Source organism: Podarcis raffonei, chromosome 2, assembly GCF_027172205.1.
Source record: "Podarcis raffonei isolate rPodRaf1 chromosome 2, rPodRaf1.pri, whole genome shotgun sequence".
Taxonomy (NCBI): Eukaryota; Metazoa; Chordata; class Lepidosauria; order Squamata; family Lacertidae; genus Podarcis; species Podarcis raffonei.
The window spans coordinates 79351185-79370979 of NC_070603.1; the positions used below are offsets into that span (position 1 = coordinate 79351185).

The window sequence follows — 19795 nt, forward strand, 5'->3', positions numbered from 1 at the left end:
GTTGCGAGGCCCAGACTCCCAACCCCATTTTCTCAAGGAGGTTTCAGTGCTTATTTATTTATTTGGAAACATTATGATTAGTACCACTGGCAATTTAGAACAGACATTGCACTTGCAAAGGATTTTGCAAAGAGACTATATTTTGCAACATCTCCATAAAGCAATCTTTATAGCATATACCAATTTTTGCCAGCCTGGTGCCTTCCACATGTTTTGGACTAAAAGGAAATGTAGAAGTTGAACAAGGAGGGCACCAGGAAATGGCAGACTTTGGGCATCAAAATTTCAGTGGCGCCCTGAGATGCCAAAATTTGGTGGCCACCCCGTCATTAGACATTGTTGCAGTGCCTCCTGCTGCACCCTCTCAACTCGGTGCCCAGTGTGGGCAAATGGGCCGCACTCCCTTAAATGTGCTTCTGCACCAGGTTGCATATGCTGCAAGAAACCTGTTGGTGCTGCACGTCTATCATCTGACTAGTAGAACCGATGTCTTTGCAAAATAAACACAGTGGTACCTCTGGTTGCGGATGGGATCCTTTTCAGAGGTCCGGTCGGATCCCAAGGTTTCCACAACCTGAGGACCGCTTCTGCGCATGCGTCAAAACCCGGTAAAATACTTCCGGGTTTGCCGCGCACACATCCCAAAGTTTACGTAACCAGAGGCTTATGTAAACGGAGGTACGACTGTAAATAGAAACAAAAACAAGTAAGAGTCTACACAGAAGGACCTATCAGGCTCCATTTTAAAAACTGAAGGCATTGTCCCTCCAACCTAGAAGGCTGATAGGCAATGCTACTTCTTTGCTCCTCTGGTCTTATCGTACCATAAAAAAACAGTACCTATGCTTCGAAGATGGCGGGGCTTTACAAGGCCTGGCTATTGTTTGTTACACAGAGACAAGGGAATGCCTCCCCACCAAGGCCTTTCAACTACCAGACTGCCCTCAGCGAAATAAAGGAAACAATCAGCGGACTGTTCTCCACTGCCTCCAGATGGTGCCCCACATCCAGCCCCGCTCTTGGTTGCCCTCTTCTTCTTCTTTGTTTTGTTTTACACACACTGTGCGGTTTCATCATTCATCCTGACTGTTTGATTTAAGTCTCCATTCCTTGGATCAAGAAAGGCCTGGCAAGGGAGGAAGAATGAAAGAAAGTGACACATTGACAGCTTCTTTTTCACAGTAATGAACCAAACTGCACTCTCTTCTCCCCGCCGGCCTTTTACTATCGTCTTTTCTTCCTCTATAAAGGAACCCCGAGGGGACAGAGGGACAGGTTGGGGGATCAGCTCAGAAGTCTCTTCCACATATAACGTTCTGTGCCTCCACATGTGGGCTTCTCCAATGGAGCCCCTGCTGAGCCCGGGGATTATTTTTAGCTTATCTAACTCTTGCTTGTTTCCTGTATACAATAAAAGGATATCTATTGACAAATGGCATTAAAGTTTCATCAGGGTACCTCGCAGTCAGAAAGCGTGCAGGCTGTACACCAATGACTTTTGGCTCTCATCAAAAACAAAGTTTCTTTACATTGGCAAACAGGACATTCAGATCTGTTAAATGATCTAAAAGGTTAACTGCTATATCTCCAGTATCAGTAAGACTTTAATCCATTTTTTAAAAATCAGATTTACATGCAAGGGATAGGAAGACAGGAGGCGATCTTTGTAGAATCGGATGCTTTGTGTGTTCTTTGCTTTACAAAAGCAAAACACAGATTTTTTTCAGTCCAATATCAGGCGCTATTGCATCTATAACCAATCTCAGGGTACCCTAGTAAAGGGGTCTGAGTTGAAGTTTCTGTCCTGAAGCCAAGCAGGTGTAGAAGTACCATAGAACTTCTGGACTCAGCCTGGGGAGGACCAGCATGGTCTTGAGCTGGTCCATAACCCAGGCATGACCCTGTCCAAACTTCAGCCTTCCCACGGAAGGCTGATATAGGATACACACCCAATGCCTAAGCCAAAGCCTACCTAAATCTGTAATCAATAAAGTTATGGCCGAGTCTTAACTCCAGAAAGTTGTGTCAAGTTTATTCCACCTGTTATCACTTCATGACTCTGGGGCACGCTGCAAGTGGGTCCACAACCTCTTAGAGTCTTTGGCAAAATCAAGTTTTAAGGAAACTGTTCCAACTTTGGGGGGAAATGTGTCTTTGCTCCAATTTCACTTCAGAATCAATTATATACTTTTTGTCATGCTTTGTCTACAATAAGGCTTCTCAAGCCTGATTGTGATAAGCTTCCAAGTTAAAGAAAGAAAATGCCCAAGGTTTCTAAGATAAGAAAATGTGAGATAGTTCTCAGCTAGAGAGCAACAGAAAGAGACTGAATAGGCAGAATTTTGTTTGGTACATATTGGAAGGGGGCAGTGTGTAAGACAATATTGGGCCTGGTCACAGAAAAGTCCTTTGTTTTCATAGCAACTGCCCATTTAATTTAACAGCTGTTTGTGTTTTGATATTTGTCAGCACAGGCACCAGGTTTCAGAGGGCTGTGATCAAAGACAGCTTGCTAGGCCTCCCACCCAGAAGCAAGGGGCTCCTCCTCCCAGCAGAGCCAAGTTTACCTAATTGCAGGTGGTGGGAGAGCCCCCCCCCCCCATTTTATCCTTATAGCAACCCTGAGATTGATTAGGCCAGGCACAGTCAAACTCTGTCCTCCAGATGTTTTGAGACTACAGTTCCCATCATCCCTGACTGCTGGTCCTGTTAGCTAGGGATGATGGGAGTTGTAGTCCCAAAACATCTAGAGGGCCAAGTTTGCCTATGCCTGGATTAGGCTGAGGGACAGACTGACTGACTCAAAGTCACCCATCAAGCTTCATGGTTGAGTTGGGATTTCAACTCTCGCCTCTCAGGTCCTAGTTCCGACCACCACTCCACATGGGCTCTCCAGTGCATGACCTCAGCTGTGTGCTGCTACCAGATCCGACCAAACACATGCACACAAGCTACTAGAATAAGAATGGAGAAAACAGCAAAAGTGGTTTCTTCTGCTTCCAGTACCATTTTCCAATGCATGACCTCTATCTGTGCACATTCATAATAGCTTTTCTGATAGGTATCATCCCATAAGGATTCACTGCAATGATTTGTTCACATGCGGTTTGTCCACTCAAGAACACTTCGCCAATGATTAATACTACTCTACATCCTGGGAGATTTGAATCCCTGCACAATCCATCTTCTTGCAAAACGTAGTGTTTTATTTATATGAAATTCTACACCATGTCCCTTTTTGAAGATGCTGCCCTACTATTTCTGGATTTGTCTTTTTTCATGTTCTTTTTATGTTAAAAGAAATGAGAGAAAAGAAACAAAGCATTCAAAGGAAGGAAGAAACAGCATAGTCATAGGGATATCATAAAGTACTCCAGCTCCACTGAGGGGCAGAAATGAAGCCAGAATCAGGATGCAAGCAGCCAGCTAAGAGTTTCTTGAGTGGAAAAGAGAAGAAATTGAATTAACTCACACAATAATAAAAGTAGCAGCCTGTATAGACCCGCCTGATTCACAAATTCGTTAATGTTGCACCCTCAAGTTCACCTGCTTAAATTGAAAACAGGAATTGAGGGGCTGGGAGAGGATAGAGGGGATGTATACTTCCTGCCACCAGAATACAGTGGTACCTTGGGTTACATACACTTCAGGTTACAGATTCCGCTAACCTCAGGTTAAGAACTTTGCTTCAGGATGAGAACAGAAATCGTGCTCCGGTGGCGCAGTGGCAGCAGGAGGCCCCATTAGCTAAAGTGGTGCTTCAAGTTAAGAACAGTTTCAGGTTAAGAACAGATCTCCGGAACGAATTAAGTACTTAACCTGAGGTACCACTGTAGAGATAAACATGCAAACCGGGCTATCACGCTTATTTAAAAGCAGGTGAAAAACCCAGAATCTGGACTTTGCCATTGAGTATTTTGAGGAAGAGAATGAACTTTGGCTCCATCGCTTTCCACAGCAACTCACTTTTCTTTTATGAAAAGTCACCTTACGATTTTTAGAGAATTGTTGTCTGGGCAGCCTAGGACCTCCATACACACTGCCCAGTCTTGCACCCTGGGGAGGTCACTTGGGTGCTAACACAGCAGTTTGGCTTCCCCTCCAGAAGAGCACTGCATTGTCTCTTGAGCCAGACGGATGCCAACATTTGCATGTGCAGTCTGGTTTGTGTGTATGCAAATGTTTGTGAGAAAGACCAACCTCTTTAGATCTTGTTTTGGGCTTCTTGGGTAGAAGTTGGCAAAGACATCATCTTTGCTCCAGTGCGGAAGTTGGTCCTGTTCCTTTTCAAAATCCCAATACAGTGGTACCTTGGGTTACATACGCTTCAGGTTATATACCCTTCAGGTTACACACTCCACTAACCCAGAAATAGTGCTTCAGGTTAAGAACTTTGCTTCAGGATAAGAACAGAAATTGGGCTCTGGCGGCGTGGCAGAAGCAGGAGGCCCCATTAGCTAAAGTGGTGCTTCAGGTTAAGAACAGTTTCAGGTTAAGAACGGACCTCCAGAACAAATTAAGTACTTAACCCGAGGTACCACTGTATTACTTTCATTACTTATTTAGTGCTATCAGCAAGCATAGGGTCTTGAGTTCAACTTCCTCCACCTAATTCTGCAGCAAGTTTCATTACCAAGTACTGTAAGTAAATCTAGGCACCGTTTTCTCTTATTTACAATCCAAAATAGCATAGGCTGATGCCTTTGCTTTCCATGAAGCTGGATTGTTTACATCAGCTTTCCAAAACCTCTGGCTGGCACCAGGTGGCCAAAGGCTGGTTTTCATCTTCAACGGCTTCTTTCAAGTCTGACATTAAACACAATGCTAGACCTACTAGGTTGCTGAGAAGAATTTTCAATTATTCTTAACTCAAGCAACCAGTAGCTAAACTCAAATCTCCCAGACCTTAAAAGTTGGCTAACCTCACAACATGCTTTACTAAATACCTCCAGTGTGTTATATGAACAACTGCCACGTATACTGGGTTGGGGGTCGTGTCAAGTGTAGAGAATAAAAAACAGAGCAGGTACGCACTGTGTGCCAATTTCTCTGTGTTATGACTAATGTGACATCATGAGTCGCCACTAAATCACTGCACTATGAAAACAAACACTCCATCACAACAGAGCACTCAACCTTCATCTTGTTCTATGGCAAAAAAATAAATTCTCTGGAGGTTTTCCAAAGCCACCTGCTACCTAGTACTTAGCACCTCTATCATCCATGTCAATGATAGGGGCTGTCAGCTAGTACCTGGAAAGTGGGAACTTTCCATAGCTTGTCACAGACACATAGAAGCGTTCAGTAGGTTCTAAAGAGGCTGCTTTCAGTAAACCAATTTCATGCAGCAACGTGCATTTTCAAAGGACCATTCAGTCACAAGACCATATGGATCACTTTTATGTATTTGGCCCAAGGTCCAGCATTCTGTACCCAGCATTCTGTACACCCAGGAAACTCAGGAGCATCTCCATCAATAGCATGCACATCTACTGCTTGTGTTCCCGGTCTCTTGAGCATTAACTTATCAGAGACTTCTCAAAGTTTAATCAGGGCTAAAAGCCATTATTGGATCATTTTCAGCTGCACAAATAGGGACACGTAGATTAGATGTTACAGGGAATGTCCAAACTTTCAGTGACTATAGGTATTGAGATGCGAGTGCTAAAATTCCTTCGTTATTAAACAATAAGGTAGTAGTTGCCTAAAAGGAGGGGTGCAAATTTTCAGTAGTTTTGCAGAGCTGGTATTATACAATGCAATGTGGCAACTGCAATTGCTCCACTCATTTGTAATCTTCATCAACTTGCCATGTGTTTGTAGTTTGATACTATTCAAGTGCATTCAGCATGATACAGTTGGTATCATGAAAATGCTTAAAGCCTGGAAAGGCTTTTATTTTTTTACTTATATTCTTATATCACAAACCAGGAGTTGGACTCTGTTGCTAAACCACAAACTTTCAGAACTGCATACGATGAACCTGGCAACTGGAACATTCCTATAGTAGAAGTGAAGTGTGTGGTTTTTTTATGCTAAGAACATGGAAATTTAGGTTTCTGATGCTGTATCACTGTTAGTTCCAGTTCACACATGTAAGATGGGAAACATCAGCTGCATAAATAAGATCGCTTCCTGAAGAAAAATACAACAAGCCATAGAGTCAGCAGAGAAACATAACTGGACCTTGTTACATATCACCTTCAGGCAATTGTATTCCAGCTAAGTTCTACTCAGAGAAGACCCACTGAAATTGATGAACCCAAGTTAGTAACCTCCATTAATTTAAATGGGACTATTCCAACTAACATCGTATGCAACCCAATGCACTGGTAGTAAATGATTTATCGCAAAATAGAACTTAGCTTAAAATACTAAACAAAACAAAGTACAACGGTTACAAAAGCAAATAAACTGAAAATGGCTTTCAGAAAACAAAAGAAAAAGAAAGAAATATATATGGTGTGTATTCTAATTCTTGATATATGCATACTTTATTCTTTTCTCTTTTTTTGTTAAGGCAGAACCTTGTAAGGTTCTTTGTTATGGTGAAGAATGTACCACACACACTGTGACAAAATTCCCTTGATCCTTTGGCCTGCAAGGTTTTTTGTCCCCGTTTTCCATTCCATTCGTGCTCCACAGCCTTAGTATTTAGCACAGAGAAGGTGTGCATCACAATGCAGGTTGCTAAGAGACAGTTACAATATGTGCAACGAACAGCTCCCACACAGGCTTATGGAATCTCTCAGACTGTGCAAATGTAGAACTGATTGAATGAACAGTGGGTGACACTATATTGTGCTTCCATGGAATTGCTCCAACCCAAGTAAGTCAATGCCCCCCAGCCTTTTTTTTTTTTACAAAGAACAAATGAAAAAATGGGAGATTTAATTAGAAGTCTAGTAATCTTACCTAAAAATACACGCTGTGTAACAAAGTGCAACTTCCATAAAATTTTCAAAACTGAAAAGGCTTGATTTTGCTTTGTCCAGTTGTCATGTTAAACAGATAAGGATGACAATAGATAAGGCTGGCATATTGAAAATGTGATCAGCTCACACATAATACACTCTTATCCCTTATTCTAGATAACTTAGCATAATGGATACTCTTTACAGCTCAACATTATAACTGAAGTTAACAGACCAGAAAATGCACTCACGTATCATGAAATCACTTTTTCTTTTTTGATGTTCAGCATGCAAATTAATTATAAACTACACTCAGACCATGGGAACAATGGAGGGGATGAGGGTGGCAAGAAAAAAAGAAGGGAGGTGCAATCAGCTAGAAAAGGCTGGAGATTTGTTGTAAACAGCTGAAATGTCAAACTGAAAACGAGAAGTCTGTGCTTAGTTCAACACCCATTCAGTGTGTTTTCCTATTAACCTTGAAAGTGATCGTATTTATGGTAGCCGCGTCAGCTGTTCTTAAGTATTCATATTTTCATTTCCCAGTTCCACATTTCTCTTTCAGCATTAAATACAGCAATCAAAACTTCCATGCCCACAGCACCATTGTCAATTTATCAGTAAATTATATAAACCAATAGCTAACTCATTTTCCAAATATAGATCCTTATGCAGCCAATATGGCATCCAGCCACATTCAAGAGCAGGCATCCCCAAACTTTGCCCTCCAGATGTCTTGGGACTACAATTCCCATCATCCCTGACCACTGGACCTGTTAGCTAGGGATGATGGGAACTGTAGCCCCAAAACATCTGGAGGGGCGAGTTTGGGGTGCCAGTCCAAGAGGGAGATTATTAGTAGGGGTGGTGACAGCTGCCATGGCACTAGCAGCCACGGGGGTGGGGGCAGGTAGCAGCTAGTCACAGAGCTGGTGGCAGCAGCAGGGAGTCAGGGCAGGTCTATGGGTGGCAAATAGGCTGGGCATAATCCACCACTCTTTGTAATCTGCTGCCTAAGGCATGTGTCTCAGTGTTCCTCATTAAATGTCCAGCTCTGCAGAGTATCCTGGGAAAGGGTATGGAGTACACCTGGACAGGAGTACTCCACACTTCAACATCTTGTTTTAGGTCCCACTTGAGTAAGATGAAAATAGTATGGAATTGTTCTGAGAGAAAACAAAATTTGACACCTCCTTGAATATATTCACTGAAAAGAAATTTAAGGAATGAAATTTGTGGAGAAGGCAGAACTTGCTGAAGGACATGCAGTGGTGGAGCTCCTCAAAATTTTGACCGATTCTGGCCCACAACAAAGACCTGCGTATGCCGATTTGGCTATAAACAATGGCCCTGGGTACGTTGTGCTGACAGAAGTAGGCAAATGTAAAGATTCCAATCTTACTGACTTTTTTAGACTAAAATATAAAAACGCCTCCCAGAGGTCTCCATCTGCTGTAGCTGCTGAGAGCCAGCGTGGTGCAGTGATTAAGAGCAGTGGACTCGTAATCTGGAGAACTGGGTTTGCTTCCCCGCTCCTCCACATGCAGCTGCTGGGTGACCTTGGGCTAGTCACACTTCTCTGAAGTCTCTCAGCCTCACTCACCTCACAGAGTGTTTGTTGTGGGAGAGGAAGGGAAAGGAGATTGTTAGCCACTTTGAGACTCATTAAGGGGAGTGAAAGGCAGGATTATCAAGTCCAAACTCTTCTTCTTCTAGGTGCTTCAAAAATGGCAGCTAGCCACCAGAGGAACTCAGGCAGACTATTCTCTTAATACAATGGAAGGAATGGCACAACAACTGAGAGCCCTTAAGGATCAGAGAGAAAACTTGCAGATCTTGGTTCTTGGATCAAGGAGGTGGAGGTCATGACATCAGAGGCGATGTAAAGGAGCTTGCTGTGTTTTAAACTAGTAATGTCTACATGCTTCCAAGCTAGCAAAATCTACTTTGCTTTCCCCCCTAGAACTCACAGGTTCACCAACAGAAGCTAAATTCAACTTAGTGTGCTTGCTGTCCTTCTGTGCCAGAAGTGAGCTCACTGTCCTTTCTCACAAAAATCCATTCCTCTCCCCCAACAAAGCTTTTTTAATTGCAGCAACCTAAATTGGGGTGGGGGAGTTGCTGCTGTTGCTGAACAATTAAGTCAGAAATCCTTGACAAGACTGCACAAATCACCCAGATATCCACCAGTAGATTCCCATCTATTCTGCCCACCTCTGGCTTTAAATTAATTAAACTGGAATATTTGTTGAGGACTCCCCCCAAACCCTTCTTAATCCTACTGCTATTTGTGACCACTTCCAACATGAAACTTTAAACAGGTAAAGTACTCGAGAGATTTGTCTCCGTGGATGGCAAGGCAATATTTGCTTTCATGCTATAACCAACTTTCGTGCATATGCTGTGAAAGACAAACTCCAAGAACAGCAAGATTTAAAGAAGGTGGGGGAAAACTAGGGTAGAATTGTACCACTCTACTCTCCTGCAACATATTCACAGTTTAGCATCATGGAAGGGTAAATTCTCAAATAAATTAACTTCAAAAAAGAAACGATAACAAAAATGTTGGTTCTAGAGTTCCCATCTGATGGACAAGGGAACACACGTGATCTGTTCTTCAGACTCTGTCCTCCAGCCTGCCTCAGTGCCATGTGGACTGAGCAAATGGGTGTCATTTACCCCCCTCAGAGCTACAATCCCCAGCACCCTTGACAAACTACAGTTCCCACGTTTCTTCAGGGGAAGCCATGCGCTTTAAATGTATGGCATGCACCCAGTTTAGGTAGCAGTGGTGGTGTTGCTCCTGTGCTGCAAAACCACAATGGAAACATTTTGCTATAATTAATGCTGTCCATGGACATTCATGAAAGTGCTCTAGTTTCACCTGGTTTCTCAGCACCACAAATAAACAAGGTTATCAGCCCCTGGGCCCACTTCAGAGAAACATGATCCTGACCCCTGAAACACGGAGTGCTTCCTTTTATATAGTTCTCACTGTGTCCTATCCAGCTCAGGTTAATGCAGCCTCCAGCCAATACAAGGGTAATTCACTCCCAGGCTGAAGTTCCAGCAGACAATCTAATAATCAAAGGATTAACGGCAAACAGTGACTGATGGCCTTCTAAGAAACAGCAAAAGCTAAAACAAACAGAATGTTTTCAACTATAGGCTGGAAGCACAGGTCTGGGCTCTGGAGGGCTTTGAGGTGACTCTGCGTCAATCGCATCTGCTTTCTGCAAGTCTTTAAAACGGCCAAAAGAACAGCTGAAAACATAAACTTTGAAACTCCGTCGGTGGTAAAATGTGCAAGCTGTTAATACAAAACAAGCTTAACACCTCTCTTCGCTTTGGGCAGCACAACAAAGCAGCACACAGGATAGGAAGCATGGCCTGTTCATGTGTATCCTGTTTCCTTTCCCCTCTTCTGCCATTAAATTCTGAAGCTTCTAAAGGGCTTCCAAAAATAAAAAAAGAAAGAAGGGGGGGGGGGGAAGAGTTGTCTCATCAAATAATAAAGTGTGAGTAGAGATCTGAGCCACACATGCCCTAGCTAGATACAGAGGTAAGCACATACAGTATTCTGCTTCCTACAGTTTCTTCCACAATTCTACAGTTTATTAAATTACACATAAACTTCATCTTTCACTTCCTCTCTCTTTTGAAGTAAAGATTCCAGGTTTCTATGGGCGCTGCTACACTGTGCATTGGAAGCCATATTCTGAATTTCCCAAATCCCACGCTTTCACATTTTCCTCCAACCATGCCTGAGATAAGCTGTTCATTTATTACAAGGAACATGCCTTTACTCACACGCTGCACACATAAAACACTCCAGCCATAGACTGTCATATTGCTGTAGCTCTCTGAAGTGTTCCCTGGGCAAGCCCAGGCTTCATTTCCCATTGATCTGTAACCAGTTAATCTCCCTTTTCTTAAAAGATGAATTTCATGCACCATTAAACTATGGAAAAACAACTTTGCAAGATTCTAGAGCTGAGCTTCAGCCCTCAATACCAAGGCCAGTACATACCCACCTGCAAGCCTTTTTTCTCCCAACAATGACGCAAAGGGCATTCTTGGTCAACACCCACTTCTGACAATTGTACAGTGCCCCAATTCTACACAGCACTGGGAACTGTCCACCACTAAAATTAATGGAACTAAATTTTAAGAAATGTGCTTAAAATTGGGATGAAAGTCCAAAGAATCCACTTGCCAATGACAAAAGCTTTGATTAATTTAAAAAAGCAAAACCCCAACCATTTAACAAACTCTTCCATTACTGCAGACCCCTAGATAAGAATGTATACAACGTTTATAAAAATGGCACTGGACTATTTTAAAAACTTCTTTTACCTCACAATTACAGGACACAATAGCTTTGATTCCCCATATAACTCAGTTGGAACTCTTGTAAGCCGACTGAGAGGAAATGTCAGGTTTCAGAGGGAAATTGGCTATTGTAGTTGCTCAGAAATTTCAGAATCTCTGCTTTTGAATAACTTGTATAAATGCACCTAGCACATATATAGTGTGTTTGAGTGGTCTAAGCACATAATGCACTCTAGGCCACTTTGAAAATAACCAGGGCTTTTTTTCAGCCAGAACTCAATTCCGGCACTTCTCAATGGGGTGCCATTGCCATTCTAAGAGAACGAGGGAGGTGTTTATGGTGAATTCCGGCACCTCTTCTTCTAGAAAAAAAACACTGGAAATAACCAGTGTTATTTCCCAACTAAAAGATCTTTGGCCCACAACCCCCCTCAACCCTCTTTACATTAGGGCTGTATGAGATTTCAGTACAACATGCTTGGTCAGATATACCCCATACAAATTAATGCTGTAATTGTTCTCATTATTAAGAAAAATGGTAAAGTGAGCTCCCAGGTATATTAAAAAATGCAAAGCCGTCTATTCAATTGCTTCTGGCTTTGGTGTCTGATTTAGTCCGTCTTGAGTGAAAGCCTATTTAGTGGCTACCAGGCATGGAATCGGTACTATCCACAATTGGTGTCACTATTAAGTTTGTTTGGAGAGCCAAGTGTACTATGTCAGCAATAATGAGAGCTATGAACCTTGGCTCGTTTTGTCTTGGAGGGTCGTCATCTGGTTTACCCGTGTAGCACAGAACAAAGAAGCAAAATGCCTTCTTTACAGTAGTAAACACTAGCCATAATTCTACACATATCTATGGATGCTTGCCTCTCCAGAGTCTATGGAGCCTAAGGGTGCTTAGCAATGCACTGAGTTTAACCATGAGAAAGGATTGATCCTTAAAAAAAGGACTATAAGCAGACATTTATAGTATACTAATGGCACTTACAGTCCAGTCCTAAAAAATGTACTGCACCTGCAAATAAGTGTGCCAAACACAGCCCCAATGTACGTGCATGCATGTGTGCATAAATTTCAAAGCTCCTTTACGGTTATGTTGGAAGGGCACTGCACAGCTAATACAAACAGATGCACCACTGCAGATCTTTAGGACTTAAGAAGAGAAGAAGAGTTTGGATTTGATATCCCGCTTTATCACTACCCGAAGGAGTCTCAAAGCGGCTAACATTCTCCTTTCCCTTCCTCGCCCACAACAAACACTCTGTGAGGTTAGTGGGGCTGAGAGACTTCAGAGAAGTGTGACTAGCCCAAGGTCACCCAGCAGCTGCATGTGGAGGAGGGAGATGCGAACCCAGTTCCCCAGATTACGAGTATACAGCTCTTAACCACTACACCACACTGGCTTTCTTGATACTAGTATGTCAAATTACTTAGGAACACTGGGATCTGCCTTATCAAATTATTGGTCCATCTATCACTACACTGTCTACGAACACTAATATCCAGGAACTCTCCAGGGTTTGGAGCCGGTATCTTTCTTAGGCATCCTAGAGATTCCAGGGTCTGAACCTGGATCTTCCACATGCAGAGCAGACGTTCTACCACTGAGCCACAGCCCTTCGACAATTCAAGCAGAGGTGGCTCACTCCTTCTTAAATTTTCACCCCACCTCTGCAAGGCAAAGAAAGTAAAGTAAAGTCATTAAAGCAAGAATCCTATATGCACTTACCTGGAAAACAAGTCCCAGTAAACTGAATGGGACTTCCTTCTGACTAGCCACACATATAGCATTGCACTGTAATAAGCTTCCATAGTACATCCATGTAGTGTTATGATCCCCTTTCTCAGGATCACTTAGCTGTTTCCATCATGACTGGGGAAACGGAAATAATTGCTCACAACTATATACAAAACGAGATGCTAGCACATATCACACCGTACTGCCGTTTTGATTAGTGAATATATTGATAACTAAGTTTCAAGTTTTAAAACTAGTTTTAAATGGACAAACCCACAAATGCAGTTCACTTTAGAAGATCATCCTGATAAAGCAGCTGTTGCCTAACCTAAAAAACAGCAATATAAATGACCATTCTTAACTTCCTGGAGAAAATTTCTTCAAGCGTGGCCCAAAATATTTGGTATAACAGCATAAAGAGAAGTTATGAAGTGCCAAAACATGAGGAATCCCAATGGGTAGCGCTGTACAAATATTCACATAAAGCTAAAATGCAGATTGCAACCAATGCCCTTAATGATAACCAGCTGGTGGGTTCCGCCCCCCCCCCCACAGCCTCTCCCATTAGATTACATGTTGCCCTTTTTAAACATCAACTCCCACAAGACCATTAATAATGTCTCCTAAATTAGATTGTTAACATCTGCTGATTTTTGTCAATGGCATGTTGGGCTTTTCTTTGATAGCCTTTCCTGTTCCCACTAAATCATGCTTGCTGTGGCCTTAACTAGAAGGGAGATAAGTGACGCTTTGCTGAGAGTCCCTACTAAGAAAATAACTAGGTAGAGGCCAATTCTTTACCCACCACATTTCAGAAGACGTTTACAATTGAGTTTGCAAACCACATATATATGCTGCATCTGATATTTGTTTTTGGCAATTTCGGGCTTACCTATAATATTGTAGCTCTGATTCTAGCTGCTGAATATATATCTGCAGCTGCGGCATTTTATGGGCTTTAGCTTCGAGTTCCTTTACTTTTCCTAGGCTGTTAAGGACAGCATACCGTGCTTCTTCAACCTTTTTCCTCATTTCCGCTTGCTCTCTCTTTAGACTGCGGTTGCAGTCTTCCAGGGCGACCAGAGCTTCGTGAGAATTCCTCAGTTCTTTTTCCAGTTCTTGGTTGAACCTAATTGCTTCTTCAATTTGTCCATCCCTAGAACTTCGGATTAATTCAACCTCTTTTAGAACACTTTGAAGGCACTTGGAAGTCTGGGACTGACCATTAGCTAATTGTCTCCGGTTGCTTATAAAACAGGTCCCATTATTCTTATGGTTAGCATGGCTCTTCCACAATCCTACCTACAATCAACAGGGCAGAGGTAGAAATATAAATTAGAAGGAAAGAAGCTACACTTTAATCAAGCAGACTTGTTTCAAATTCACTTTTGTCCATGATGTTTTAGAAAGTCCAGCTCATATAGGTCTCAAACAAGGCTAAAGTACCACAAAGACTGAACCATAGACCTATAGATGTCAGAAATTTCCAATGAAAACAATAAAAGGAAATGAAATTGCTATAGTTTGCATCCTAGCCTATGGTCACGAATGGAAATCAGTCAGCAAATATGACCTATATTTGCTAACATCACTGTTGTTTTAAGTCCTCAAACAACACATAATTAATGGATTCTTTTAACACTGATTTCTAATGTAAATGAAAAGTAAAAACAATGCATGTTATATAGCTTACATCAAACAGTATCATTAAAATAGTGGCAGTCAGACAAATAACCTAGTATTTGATGGAAACCAAACTGCAGTGGAACAGAAACAGTACTGCTTTGTGATGGTTACAGGCTGGAAAGCAAACTGCTGCCATTTTACGTTCCTTCCTATCGCCACCCATGCACAAACCTGTGACTACTATACATTACGTTTTCTTACATTAATATGAATACAGTCAGCCTGTAACTTACACAGGGTCACATTTCGGGGATCACACCTAAAGCCAAAATCACATATGGTCAAAAAATGTTGGGTTCAGTGGTGGGTGGGATTGCCAAAGTCTCTTTTTCCCCCCCAGACGCCTGCCCCCAATTATTTTTATTTTTAAACAAATTACAAAAAAGAGCCAGCTGTGCAAAGCTGAATGTCCTGTAGTTAAGTGTGTAAGTTTGGGGCTTACTGTACTCAAATTTTCTCTCCCCAGCTCCATTCCAATACATGGGGCGGCTTCCTTGTAATACAAGAACTGATCAAGGCATACACCCGTGAACAGGAGGGTCTTAGGAGAATGGTACTAAAACCAATTTTTGAGGCTGGTCATTATGAAGCATGCTAAGCAATGAACACATTAGAAGCCATACAAGAACAAACGTGCAGAACACACAATTGAGAGTGTATTCTGTGTATCTTTGACTCTCACAAAGTCACAAACACAATGATGTAATAGCTTGCCAGAAGTGCATCAGAAGTATCACAGGCTGATACTAAGATCTGTTGCACCAAATGTAGAAGTGCAGACTGTATCATCACTATGAGCACAAACTTAAGTTCTTTTGAATCTGTATTTATGTTTACCTTCAAGGTAAATATACCCACACATCAGTACAGGATAAAGCTGCTTTTATGACTATTTATTTTTATTGGGTTGTATCCAGTGGTGTCCATGCTTGAGAATAGGCTTTGGCCTGTGCAGTGGAACTCCTCACAATCTGCTCCAGGGAGTTGAAGGACCCTCTGGGACAGAGATGGGGGTGCATATGGGGAGGGAAGAAGGAAGTCATGTTGCACAGGCAGGAGTTTTAAATGTTATTTAAAACAGTTATATTCCATTTTCAAAAGAGTTGCTCCAACCTATCATCACTTATAAATAAAACAACAACAAAAATGGCACAGTGGGTCTTTTTTAAAGCAAATTACAAAGTGTGCTCACACAGGCACACAACAAAAAATGTTTTTGAAACGGGACAATTTTGATATGAAAAAGAGGAGGAAACATGGACGCCAAAGGGCCCTCCCTGGGTAGGAAGCTCCACAAAGTGGGGGCTCCCACTAATAAGGCCTTGTGTTATCACAGAGTGGGATTACACCTTCTCAGAGATGTGTGCAGGTGAGGGACCTGACGCACAGCAGAGTCAGATTTTGTAGTAACTTTGGTGAGTATTTATGACCACCCATCTCCTAAGCTGGGGAAGGAGAAGATGAGGAAAACTTGTGGGGAGTGACAGCAGTGACAAGAGCTACAGACTGAAAGTTATTCCTCATGTTTAGTCAAAATCCATTTTCTTTTAGTTGGTGGCCTTTCCCCCCAGGTTCCGCCCTCTGGGCAACAAAAAACAAATTTGGTCCACCACCTGTGCCAGAACTCTGAACTCCATTCACATCAAGGAGCTCCTTCCCATCTAGACAACCTTCTGGCAGCCACATGATAGTGCTGGGCAGGACCAGAGACCAAAGCGCATGAAGCAAGAAATGAAAAGTTTGCCTCTGTTTGGTGGGCTAGTTTCTACACCCACCCTCATATCCATGTCTCTTTCCTTCGTCCAAGCAACCAAGAGAGCCATTATTCAGAATCAAGGACACTTTCATTCAGGTAAAAACACTCAAGAAAAAGGGGAATTAGTAAAAGGTGATCTATAAGATCTAAAGAGAAGTCAGAGTAGGTGGAATTTGACACTTTGGGGCGTGGCTTTGAGTGGGCGTGCCTATGGAGGAGGCGTGGCCTGGGAAGATTTCCCACGCCCAGAGAGCCCTAGAGGGCCGCGCGCTGTCGATGCAACAGTCCTTAAACTACCTGAAAACTATTTGATGAAACTTTACAGGTTGCTGCGAGAAAGGCCCTTTTTTTTGCACGTGCCCACAATTCCAACGAAGTGGGCCCACGCTTGGACAGCCTCCCCACCCCACCCCCTCCGGCCCTCTCACCTGCAGCGCCAAGCACCGGGCGTCGCTGCTTTGCAGAGCCGCCCTCATGTCCTCCACCAGCTCGCGCAGGCTGGCGTTCTCGTCCTCCAGCTTGACGATGCGGTCCTCCGCCTGCTCCAAGGCCACGATCTCCTCGTAGCACTCCCGGGAGCACGAGCCCGACGGCACCAGCCGGCGATCCGAGCCGGGCCCGGGGGGAGAAGGTGGCGGAGAGGACGACGAGGACGACGGCGAGGAGGTGCACGAGGTGGAACCAGACCCCCTGGCGTTGCTGCTGCTGCTGCTCCGACGGCCGCCCTCTTTCTTGTTCGACGGCCCCCGCCCGGCCCCCGCCTCCTTCTCCCGGCGGCGGCGCAGCGGGCTGCGGAGCCGGATCTGGGTCTCGATGTGCTCGCTCTCCTTGCCGACCGGCAGCCGCGCCACCCCCGCGACGCCCCGGCCCGTCGCGGGGCAGCCGGCCTTGGCGCTGAAGTAGCCGCATAGCTTGGCGTGGAACTGGCGGAAAGTCAGCTCCGGGGCGACGTCCTCGCAGAGGCCGGCGCATTCCTCCGGGTCGGCGGCCGCCTCGTCGCCGCCGCCGTCCGCCTGCAGCCCCAGCACCCCGCACAGGGTGCGGAAGTCCTCTCCGGGGATCCTGCCTTCGGCCTCGCAGTCCAGGTGGTGGAAGATCTCCTGTAAGTACTGGTCCAAGCCCGTGGCCAGCACCACGATTTCGTTCTCCACGCCCCGGTCCAGCCCGTAGTGGTATGCCAGGGCGCTGACCAGCCACTGGGTCCGGCGGGCCGGGCGGCCGTAGGGATCCCAGCCATCAGACGGCTCCATCCTGGCGCGCCGCCGCCGCTGCCTCCTCGCAACTCTGCTCGCCGCTCCCTCCGACCATGCTTCCCGCTTGCAATCGAGTTCCCCGGCTCGGGACGGGCAGAGCTCCCCGGGCCACGCCTCCTGCCTCGCTCCGCCCCTGCACGGCGAAACGAGAAGGCGCCTCCCTCCTGCTTTGCTAGATGTTTATAATAGCAGCCAGCACCACGCCTGCCGGCCTGCTAAAGGGCTCTAGGCGTGATAAAAACCGCTAGGCATCAAAGCAAAGCAAAAGGGGGGGAAAGCAACTAACGTCACATGAGCAAACAGCAGCCTCGAGAAACTTTGGGGATCAGATATCAGAAAGCACGTCGGGGCAGCAAAATTTGGATTTAAGAGCTGCGGATCTCCCCACCACTTTTTTCTCCTACAGTCAAGTACCTGCCTCCCCCCCGGAGCACAGAAAACGGGTATTTAGCAGTAAACAACTTGTTTACTCAAGCCGAGCCCTTCATACTTCTGGCTAAACGTTTGTTTTTCTTTCAAATAAAAAAAAGAGTTGTGATTATTAAAAAGCAGTACCCACCACATAACTCTAAACTTGCAAGCATAGAAGCTTGCCGTGCACCTGATTCAGATCAATAAACTCTGCAAACTTTTTGCACATGAGACTGACCGCAGTTTTCGGATCTTCCCACATCTGTACTTGCGCCTGAAATACCTCCCCTTAATTCTTTTTTTTTGGGGGGGGGGTGAAGTTAGAAATTAACACCAAGGCCAGCCAAATGCAATTGGAAAAATAAATAGTGATCAGGCAATTTAAAAATGCACTTGAAACTGGTAAATCTCAGTCTCCTAATTAGCTGAGCCTTTAAAATAGCCTATTCATTCTGAAAACATTCCCACTATTGTCAACCTGAAGCAATTTGTTTCAGTAGAATTAATCTTCAGAAACAGGACTTTAAAATGGGAGTGTTTACAGAACTTTTGTTATAGTAGCACCACTCAAGAGCAACAGTAATAAATTCAACTATGTTTTTGCTGAAGGATGAAAGTAAATGACTCGGCTTATTCATTCCTGGGTTTTGTCAGCAAATAGCTTATTATTTAATTATTATTTTATTGTATTTGCGCTGGTCTCAGTGTTCATTTCTAACTTCATAAAGTTTCAATAATTAAGCTGTCACTAGGAACAGAAATGTTACGGGCCCATTTTTCAAGGCACATAAGGCGACAGTCATATATACAATCACCTACATGGCAGTCAAGCTCAGTGGACCTAAGGGGACTCTCTTTGGAGTAGACATGCATAGGATTGCACTGTATGTTTAACATTTCACAAAGCTGAACTGACTCCCAGAAGACAACGAAACTACTTGGGCATTTATTTATTTGTTACCTGCTCTTCACCATAAGGTCCCAGACAGGATTCAACAACAGACTGTATCATTATAAAAACTGTTAACACCGTTGCCATAATAAACATGTAAAATAGTGCCAGATGCAACAGAACCCTATAAAACGGGTGGGTCCAACTAAACAAATTACTTTAACTGTCACAGGCCAGGGTAAATAAATGCATCTTCAGCTTTGCAAGGAAGATGCTAAACACACCTCTTTGGGAAGCGAGTTCAGCAGTTTAGGGGCAGCTGCAGGGAAAGTGCTCTCCAGGCACTTCCCGGCACTTTTGAGGGTGGCGAAACTACCAAGAGAGCCCCCACCCCTGGAAATATCAGTACCCAAAGGTTGGTAGGGATGGAGACAGGCTTTCAGATGTTTACACGTAGCCAAACACTTTAAAACACCTTGCTGTCACACTGTTGTTTCTTGCTGCAGTTCTTCTGCATTATGCTGCAGATTTCAAGGGCTTCTGGTTAAAAATAATTATGCATCTTATGATTTGCTGGTTATAACTTCTAAAGGATGTTTATTTGCTCCACCACAGCATATAATTAAAAGTACCTTGCTTCAAATCAACATGTTTTTGAAAAAGCTGTGAAGGCAGAAATATTTTACTGATGAAGTAACTTGCCCCTTAACCCTACAAAATGTTTGGCAAAGCATAAAGTGGTTGAAAGCATGTGTGTTGTGCTTGTACAGATTTTAAAACTGTCCCCTTTCTTTCACATGAGTAGTTGCA

At 43.8% G+C, this 19795-nt stretch overlaps 1 protein-coding gene across 12 annotated transcripts in view; it reads right to left on the bottom strand.

Annotated features, from left to right (window-relative positions):
* EFCC1 (EF-hand and coiled-coil domain containing 1) overlaps positions 1 to 17793 on the bottom strand; it is a 61598-nt gene extending 43805 nt beyond the window's left edge. For 7 of the 12 annotated variants that reach the window (XM_053377741.1, XM_053377738.1, XM_053377736.1 and 4 more), the window contains exons 1-2: positions 16858 to 17789; positions 13880 to 14289 (exon numbers count right to left, since the gene is read on the bottom strand). In XM_053377741.1, the coding sequence (XP_053233716.1) occupies positions 13880 to 14289; positions 16858 to 17679 (1232 nt within the window). In that variant the 5' untranslated portion in view covers positions 17680 to 17789. Of the gene's footprint in view, positions 1 to 13879; positions 14290 to 16857 lie in introns of all 12 variants that reach the window. The other 5 variants (XM_053377739.1, XM_053377740.1, XM_053377742.1 and 2 more) reach the window with 4 other exon arrangements.
* Between the last annotated feature and the right edge of the window lie 2002 nt (positions 17794 to 19795).